The sequence below is a fragment of the Gavialis gangeticus genome, unplaced genomic scaffold (assembly GCF_001723915.1).
Source record: "Gavialis gangeticus isolate Ggan-Ray unplaced genomic scaffold, GavGan_comp1, whole genome shotgun sequence".
In the NCBI taxonomy this organism is placed as follows: Eukaryota; Metazoa; Chordata; order Crocodylia; family Gavialidae; genus Gavialis; species Gavialis gangeticus.
The window spans coordinates 5158952-5168272 of NW_017729016.1; the positions used below are offsets into that span (position 1 = coordinate 5158952).

A 9321-nucleotide genomic window follows, 5' to 3' on the forward strand; every position below is an offset into this window, starting at 1 on the left:
CTAGATTTAGATAAACTTCCTCATACCTTCCTCAGGTCTCTGGGAGAGAAGCAGGCATGGCAGAGCGAGGTAGCAGGTGGACCAAGGTGTTCCTTGTTCCTAGCTCAGAGATGAAGGGTGTGCAGAGGGGCTGGCTTCACATTAAGACCGCTGTGCCTGCAGGGTAGTGTAGACGCCCTTGAGCTGGCTTTGCACTAGCTATTCTGGGTACAGCTTGCAGTGCAACTGGTGATTGAAGCGTAGATGTGTTTTCATGCTTGCTTACACCTTGCCCTTTTCTGGATTTGGTCTATTGGGCTTGGCGCCTGTGTCACGCACCAGCATGGGGTGCAGGAGGGCTTTGCATATTTGGTCTCACTCAGCCCCATGCTAGAAGGCTTCAGGGTCAAGGAGACTGTGTGCCATCTCTGTGGACAGGAATAATTGTAGATTCATAGAGAAGTCATGCTGGAAGGGACCTCCATAAGGCATCTAGTACAACCCCCTGCCTGAGGCAGGATCATCCCTGTCCAAGCCATTACAAATCCCCAATCTAAACTCTCCATCAAACTACCATCAGCTCTGACATGTCACGCTTGAACCTGCCACAGGTAAAGTGAGCTGACCAGGGCAGCCCACCTCCTGCTGCTGCAAAGGTGGTTCATATACACTCGAGAGATCCCAGGCCGTGCAGAGGAAGGCAATCCCCCCCAAGTCTGATCGCTCTGATCTTCACTTCCCGGCCCCCGCAAGGGTTCGGAGCAGCCGCGCTGCAATGTCTCAGCCCCTAACCACAGCAGGGGCCAGTTCTGGGCGAGTGCCTGCCCGCGCTACCTGACTTTCCCTCCCGTTGGTGGGTTCATGTCACAACTCTGACATTTAGGCAGGGCACGGGGACAGATTTCAAAGCAAAGTTTCACCCAGCAGCAGCTTCCTATTGCAGCTGCATGGAGGAGGTGGCGAGGTAGCTCCCTCTGGCAGGTCCGAGTCCAGGCAGGAGGCATCGGCAGGGAAGGCATTGCAGCCACCGTATGACCGACATTTCCTGTCCACAGCATGAGGATTTGACTTGAGCTTTCTGGATGAACTGGGGTGGCCAGGCCCTTCATGAATAACATCGGTGCCGTCTGCATTTGTGACCTCCCCTGCCACTGTCCTGCTTCCCCCTCTGGAGAGGAACGTGGCAGGTCTCTGAGCCTCCACACTCGCACCATGCAGCAGGACCGGACCTGGCTGAAAGCAGGGGGAATCGGGGTCTGCAGGGTATTGATTATGCAGCTTGGAAGGGGACGATGCCTCGGGGCTAACCACCCCGCTTTAGAGCCTCGTCCTCCGCAGGGAAGATGAGATTTCAGCATAGGTCTCCACTGTACGTCTCACCAGCCTGTGGTGCCTCCCATTACGAGGTGCTGTGCTTGGCGGGTCATGGATTCAGCACACAGCCATGCCACCCACTCAGTCCACATCATCATGCCCAACGGCTCTACCCCCGCGGAGCTGGGGGAAGAGGGGTCGTGGGTGTTATCTATGCCCCGGTAGCAGGCCATCAGGGACGGCCCCAGGGGATGGTTCTCCATGGAGCTTGGCTGGAAGTATGAAGAGTACAGAATATGTGCGGGGAGAGCTGGCTGGGCCCTACGGAGAGCAGCAAGGTACAGGGAAACTTCTGACACGTGCGCAGTGGGGTCGTGAAGCATTGGCGCCGTGACTGCTAAACCCCCTTCGGAGCTGCCTGGGCAGGCTGGCCAGACCCAGCCCGATACCCTTGGGGACCAGAATCCCCCGGAGCTGCCGTTCAGACCTTCAGGGCCCAATCCCACAGTACTAATCTTCTGCTCCGTCTTCTTTTATGCCAAATCCCACACCGCAGGCCCTGGCAAGCCCCATTGTGCATGGGCAGCAACTTTGAAGCGGGAGAGCCGGGCAAGGAGTTGCCTCGGAAAAGTGCAGCCCCTCTGGCTTCTCTGCCGCCGGGTGCAGCAAGTTGGGTTAGTCATGCATGGTCAGACAGGCTTTGCATCTCTTCCTGCGTGCTGGGTCTGCACCATTTGCTTCCTGTGAATCAATCTCGCTAGAGCTCTTCTCCCCAAGCACTTCTCTGTAGCCGTAAAGGGTGCATTTTATGGGAAGCAAGCAGAGAAGAGAAACCTGCCGTTCCCTGCCCGCCCCTCGGTTCCCGTGGAGCGCAGCTGAATGCCGCAGAGTAAACTTTAATGGGGCCTATGATGCGATCTGCACTCAGCGGCGCTCGGGAAGCTCTTATCTCTTTGCTTTGGAGATGGGGCGATTACTATTCAGATCGATTGTCAGCAGAGGCCGGGCTGAGTGGCCTGAGCCAGGAGCTTCGAGGGTGGGCGAGTGTCACCCTCTGCGCCTCTTTGGGGAAAGTCTGCACTTGCTGCGGCTCCTTGGGGACATTCTCCCTTGCTAGGAGTGTGCAGCTGCAAAGAAGAAAACCAGATACGGGTTTTCCCAGGTGGCTAGTGCTTTCAGGAGGCAAACCTCTGGTACCAAGGAGGGGGCTGATTTTCAGGGGGTAGATGCCTAGCCCTTCTTGGTAATGATGGCTTTGGAGGTAGCTCCAATCCTGCACCCAGAAATGACCCGTCACTTTGGAAAATCTCAGCCTTATTATTTTCTCTGGAACTGGACACTAGGACAGATGAATACTGAGGGCCCCAGGGGGTTGTGTAGACTTGGCTGAAAAATGCCAAGTATTTATCATAGGGAATTTTTAATTGTGTGGGGTTTTTCCCCCACCCCCACCTCAGATTTCATAAGAAAGTATTTGGGTGGAAAATTTAAAAAAAAAAATGGTTTTCAGACCCTTTCTGGGTAAAGATCTTTGGCTGAAACCTTTTTTTTTAACGAAACCTGGAAAATTTCAGCCAAAGCAAAACATTTCCGCAAGAAACTTTGTTTTGGCTGAAAAAACTGTTTCCACAAGCCTGTCTCCAGCAGGCCTGGCTTTCTGACCGGCACTTGCAGTTGCGCGCACTCGAATCGTTTTTAGCGATAATAATTGGCTGCACAAGGAGAAACTGTGACCGTCCCTACCAAAGCACCGTATGCTTCTGCAGCACAAAGCAAGCCCCAGCAGCGAGTAGAGCCCAGGGAGAGCTTGGACTCCTGAGTGCTGCTGCCGGAGCACCCTTCCCGCTGCCTGCCCTTCCTCTGCCAGCGTGCAGATGAGGTTACCCCCGGGGAAGCTAGCCCATCTTCTCACTCACCCCCATTTCCCCTGTTCCCCCATGACACAGAGCAGCAGCCGACCTCAGCAGCAAGGAGAGATGCTGCTCCTCTGACTGCTGTAGGAAGACTCAGCATCCTAGGAAGCGTCGGGTCCATGGTCACTTCCCGAGCCTTGTTAACACAGCTGCAATTAGTGCAATTAGTGTAGGAGGTCTGGACCAGGTGGGCATCTGTGTTCCAGGCATTAGGCTGAGGCCCATGGGTATCACGTCAGAGGGGAGGCACCTGCGGGTAGCTGGCTCCCTCTGGCTGCGGGGGCCCTTGCCAGTCATGCTGTCGTTCCTCAGGAAAAGGGGGCTCGCAGGAGAGCTCAGTATGCCCAGGGGGGCGGTGGGAGAGCGATCGATTGTTCTCTGTGTCCGCAGGAGACAGGACAAGACGTAATGGACTTAAATTGCAGCAAGGGAGATTTAGATTAGATACCAGGAGGAGCTTTCTAGCCAGGAGGGGGGCCAACCCCAGAGTACATTACCTGGGGAGGCTGCAGAGGCTCCAGCCCTGGAAAATTTTAGGTGCAGAGAAAAACATGCATCTGGGAGGGTTAGACCAGCCCGTTGCTGGAGCCAGGGGTTGGATTAGATGACTCCTGAGGGCCCTGTTTTCTGCGTCTATGAATTTCAGCACCCTGGGGCTGAGCACAAAGGCCCCAGCATCCTGGAAAGAGATGGGCTTCAAGCCTCCGAATTTAGGGAGGCTGGACCATGCTCTGCTTGATATTAGGGCCTTAAGCGTGAATTGCAGGAGGGGACTCCAGCGTCGGTGTGAGGATGCAGGGGAGGGCGTTCCTTGCAGCTGCATCCCCCCGGCTGTGTGGCCTGGTGGGCTGGGCATTGAATGAGGGGCCAGGAGGCCTGGGTCTTGCTCCAGGCTCTGCCGTGGGGCTGCTGGAGGGACCTTGGGCAAATCTCAGCACCTCTGTTTCCTGTGCGCGGAGCCCTCTGACACGCAGCGGTGACCAGCTTAGGAGCCTCAGGGGCCGCGAAGGTTAACCAAAGAGCCTCTGTAACATGCAGTGCCCCCAGGTGAACCGCTGCCGACACACTCCCATTCAAAGAGAAAAGCGACGGGACGCTAGTTAGCGCGGATAGGGAGCGAGCGCGGGCGCTGCATTATTCATGACTGCAGAAAAGACATGCCTGACGCACGCTGTAAAAATAACAGCTTTGATGACTGTATTTTTGCAAAGAGCCGCAGATGACGTGTTGAAGAGCCACTCGTGGCTTGGGGGCCGCGGTCTGGGCCTCACTGGCTCGGTCTGTACGTCCTCCAGGGCAGCGGCACGCTCGGACCAGGTGCCTGTAGGGCTTCTGCCTCCCTGAACTCATTCGAGGCCTCCCTGCTCCACCGCAGACCACCTGCTCGGCCCTAGGTAAGGCACTTGGGAAAATGCTGCCTCTTGGCTTCTGACATCTGCATCCAGCACTCGCAGGCAAGCTGCCTGTGGATGGGGAACCCGAGTGTTAGCCTGGATTTAATAGCATCCCTCATTGCACAGGCCCATGGGCTCTGTTCAGTGCAGCTCCTGCATAACCCACGTGCAGGGGCATCCAGTCCTTCACCTCGCACGAGCATCGTGGCACCGCCATAGCGGTACAGTGGGCACGTTACATACAAAGGAGGCCTGTTGACATTTTACAACAGACAAAAGCCTCGTGATCTTCCATTAGACAGTTAAAGGCATAAGGGAGAAATCCAGGTGGTTATTCCTGGAAGGAACGAAGCACAATAATGATGTTGGAGGCTCGGCACAAGTCTCTCCCCACTGACCTGCCAGCAAAATAATCCTGTGGAATCCGATGTTCTCAATTATTCATGCTGTCCAGGTTTGCATTGTTTCTGTCAGGGCCTGTTTTATAACCGCTGCTGCTATTGCTGATGGCAAACAACAACTTTGCATTATTTATGAACAGATTTTTACAACGGCTGATATTACAGCTGTTGCCAAAGTGCAGCGAGAAAGAGCGTGTCTAGGGGTTCCCCCCCACCCCTTGCAAGACGGCGCCTTTATTTTTTTGCATAGCGGCATTCACATCCCGGGTGACAGCGGAGCACTCCGCACAGGACGATTGCCATCCTGGCTTGACGGCAAGAGCAGGGTCGGGTTTGGAGAGGGGGGCACTGGAGCCTGGTTGCGCGGAGGGGAGGACAAGCTTGCGGAGGGCGAGCTGATGGTCTGGGCGCGCCTGCCTGTCTATGCGCATGAGTCGCTGCGATGCCAGTCTGCCAGGTCTGTGCAGAAGCACAAAGGATGAAGCGTCCTTTCGTGGGGGTGATGGGAGGGTGGCGAGCTTTGCTGCCCTGCAGAGGGAAGATGATCACGTCCCTGCGTGTCTCAGCTCAAGCCCTAGCCCCCTTGCTTGCAGGCAGCATCATGGCTTTGGTGGTGTGTTTTGCCTCCGCTCGTGGCCCGTCTTTGGTGTTCAAAGGGTGTGTCAGACTCTGCGTAGCACCGGCAAGCAGCTGAGACCTGTCTGCGTTGCCTGCCGAGCTCTTGAGGAAAGCGCCTTGCCCTGTGGCTGCTGGCTGAAAGGAAAGAGGCTCCAAAGCAGGCCCTGATTTGGGGTGCTCTGGGAGGGAGACTGCTTTGTGCTCCCGGGTCCCAAAGGACCTTGGTTTGTCCTCAGGCCACCGTGCAATGCCGTGGCCTCTACCCTGCACTCTGTGCTGCGTCGTCCCACTGCCCGGCTACAAATGACATCACGTCCCCCGGGGGCAGCTGAACCAGAGCAGCCGTGCGGCCTGGATACAGATCCTGGGCACGTAAGGGCATCGGCAGCCACAGGTGAAGCTCAGGGCTGAGCTGAAAAGCAAAGCCCCTCCACCAGCCCTGGTGCGCAGCGGGGACGGCGGGTTCAGCGCCGCAGGGGGAGTTCTCAGGAGCAGTGCCACGTGTGGGGCACCCACAGCCCCTTCGGCGTGGCACTGGCACGGTATTGAAACAGGCTCCCAGGGCTCTGGGGTGACGCCTGGTTTCTGCGGATGGACGCAGGCTCAGTCAGGCCCATGACTGGGCTGAGCACTGAGCAGAGAATACAGGGTTGACCCAGGTTAGGACCAGGCCAGGCCCCTGGATCTCACGGAGAGGCTCATCACTTGTCCAGATGCTGCTTGGGGTCTGGGGGGCAATTGCAAACCTGGACAAACCAGAGCCACCACCCTTGCAGATGCAGCTTTGCCAGCCTGGGACCAGGAGAGCGGCAGGAGCGGGTCCACGCTCCTTCTCCCTCTGGCTCCATGTCACTGAGTCCATCCACGTGGTTGCCCCTGTGCTTTTTACAGTGCTGGCAGCCCTGCCAGGACAAGAAGAGCAGTACCCAAGGGGCAAGAGAAAGGGAGAGCTGCCCAGGCCGGGGCTGGGCACCAGGGCGTATCTGTCCCCAGTAAATCTGATTCTTAGCAAGGTGATCTGAGCCCCGGCAGTGTTTGCCGTGGCTCTCGGGCGTGCACGTTCAGTGCTCTGCCTCTGTCCCTGGCCTGCACCTGGGTCCATGCGAGTCCCCCGCCCACGCAGACCTGGCTCCAGGTGAGCTGGGTGGTATTCAGCACCCCCAGGTGCAAATCCTGGATGCCACGTGGAGCCAGGTCTCCGAGTACACATTCAGTCCCTGAGCTGCCCAGCTCCAGCCAGGCTGGACCGCAGTTTGCTCCCGGCAGCCTGGACAGTCTGTCCCTTCCTGTCACTCTACCCCTCACCAGGTGTTGAGCCTGTTTCAGGGGCAGGCTGACCAGCCCCTCCGTTCTCCTCTCCAGCTTCATCTCTCTCCATCCCTTACTCCCTCCATGGCGAGAGATGCAGGCAGACGGGCCACGCAGGGCCCTGGCAATCCGCTGCTCCCCCTCTGATCTGGGTAGGGTGTAGCATCCTTTGAGTCTCATCGCAAGCCGAGTTGCTGAAGGGCAAGCGAGAGGTCTTGAGGATGGAGAGGACTCGGGAGCCCTTCCCCAGCCCGTTATTTTTAAGCTACCCACCCAGCGAGGGGAGAGCTCTCCTAACGAGCACCACGTTGCCATGGAACCCAATGGAAGATTGAATCCAATTATCTCACTGTTGGGAAACAAAGCGAAGCATAAACAGCGGCGCACTGTGCTTTCTCCTCCCCAGCTCTTCTCCATCGTGGTGTTCGGCTCCATCGTGAACGAGGGCTACGTCAACAGGGACAGCACCACCCCCGAGCTGCACTGCATCTACAACGAGAACGAGGAGGCCTGCAGCTACGGCATCTCCATCGGCATCATCTCCTTCTTCACCTGCGTCTTCTTCCTCATCGTGGACCTCCACTTCCAGCAGATCAGCAGCGTGAAGGACCGGAAACGGGCCGTCCTGCTGGACCTCGGCATATCAGGTATGGCGCTGGGCTGGCTGGGAAGCTGGAAGGCCTGGGCACACCGGTGCGTGGGCCCCGCTTCACTCTGTCTGCATGCTCTGTATCGGAGTGGCTGGGGTTCAAATTCCCTCCCCTGAGAAATAGCCCCTGTCCCTCTGAAACAGGGCAGGTGGCAGCAGTAATGCACCGCAGGGAGGCAGGGCTGGCGGCAGGTGGACACCAGTGATGCCAGCTCCATGTATCGCACTGCTCCCTCCATGCCCCTTGGCTGGGGCAACGTTGGTGAGGCCTCCAGAGCAGCAGAGCCGGCAGTTCACTCCCTACAGAGGCATGTGGGGCAAGTGTTTCAGGCTCTCTTCAGATTCAGGCGTTCACTTTAGCACCCGTTCCCCCTGCGGTGTTTCCCCCTCTTGGCACCATTGTTGCAGGCTCTCGGCAGACTCTGCTCTGTGCTGCTTCAGTCCCATCTGGGCCACGTTTCCCAGCATTTCCTTTTGCAAGCCCCCAGGTTTAGAGAGGTATTGGGTTTTACATGCAAGCAGAGATGCCGACATAAACCACGGCCCTGGGAGCCGGGCCGCATTTGTTCCTGCATCCGGGTCATGGGTTGGTGAACTCGCCAGGCTGGACCTTGCCTTTACTGAAGTCCTGCTTGACCTCAGGCGATCGGGCATGTGGGTCTGTGGAGCCAGCAGGATGTCTCTGAGCTGAGCCGCTCTGGGAGAGGCCCCTGTAGCCTGCTGTCATCCCTGGTCCTGGGTTCCTGGCCTTCCTGCTTTCAAAAGTCTGGTGGTCGTTTTCTCTGGGGAAGGTGGTGAGGGGGGCAGGACAGCCTGGTCCCAAAGGAAAGCGTGTGCCAGTGTGTCATCCCATCCCTGGACAAGCCTGCTGCTAAGGCTGGGAAGTGCCCTGAAGGCATCTCGCGGGAGACGCAGGAGGAAATATTCCAGGCTGGGCATCACTGAAGAGTCCCGTACAGCCTCTGTGTCTGCTGCCTCCCAAATCTGCAGATGCATGCTATTTACAAGGCCCCCTAAGGGATTTAGATGCCCCAAATCCACTCATTTCAATGGGAGCAGAGCATCTGAATAAATCCTGTCAGCTGCTCTGAAAATCCCAGCCTAAGGATGTGATCCCCTTGCTGCTGCCTTGTGCTTGGCCTGGCCATGTTCTTCTGTGCTAGGTCTGTGCAAAATGCTGTCCTGCCAGACCTCCTGCTCTCACCCCCTGCCCCACTAGGCACAGCTCGGGGGCTGCAGGGGCGTTATCGGGCACAGCCAGGTTCCTGGCACTACAGGATCCAGTTCTGAGGCCCGTGGACATGCAAAACTGTCACTGCTGTTCACAGAGTGGCACCAGAAATCTTCATTCTGCAACTGGCTCTTGTGCACCATCCTCGGGACTACTGGGAGACGGGGCGTTGCTGACGGTAGCAGCTAGCTCTGGGATGCGGCTGCATTGACATCACTGGGTGTTAATTAGACCAGGAGGATGCTTGGTTATGTGTGTGTGTATTAAAACTTTTTAGGGGGGAAAATCTTCATTGAAGTGCAATATGATTGCTTTGAAAATAGGACCTTTCCCCCATTTGTTTGTACTTGGGGCACTGCCATTCATTAGTCGGGGCACGTTGTGCTGAAGGAACCTTGTGCCACGTTGTGACACAGTATCAGTCCTGCTGTTCCTTTATCCTTCACCTTGGAGGAGCCCTCCTGGGTGGCAGCTCTGTGAGACCACAAGCAGCTCTGACTGGGAACTTTAGAAT

At 56.9% G+C, this 9321-nt stretch overlaps 1 protein-coding gene across 1 annotated transcript in view; it reads left to right on the forward strand.

Moving 5' to 3' along the window:
* The window catches only part of SYNGR3 (synaptogyrin 3), a 38946-nt gene that overhangs the window by 13059 nt on the left and 16566 nt on the right, over window positions 1–9321 (forward strand). The window contains exon 2 of the mRNA XM_019512733.1: window positions 7334–7574. Coding sequence (XP_019368278.1) covers window positions 7334–7574 — 241 coding nt within the window. The remainder of the gene's footprint in view (window positions 1–7333; window positions 7575–9321) is intronic.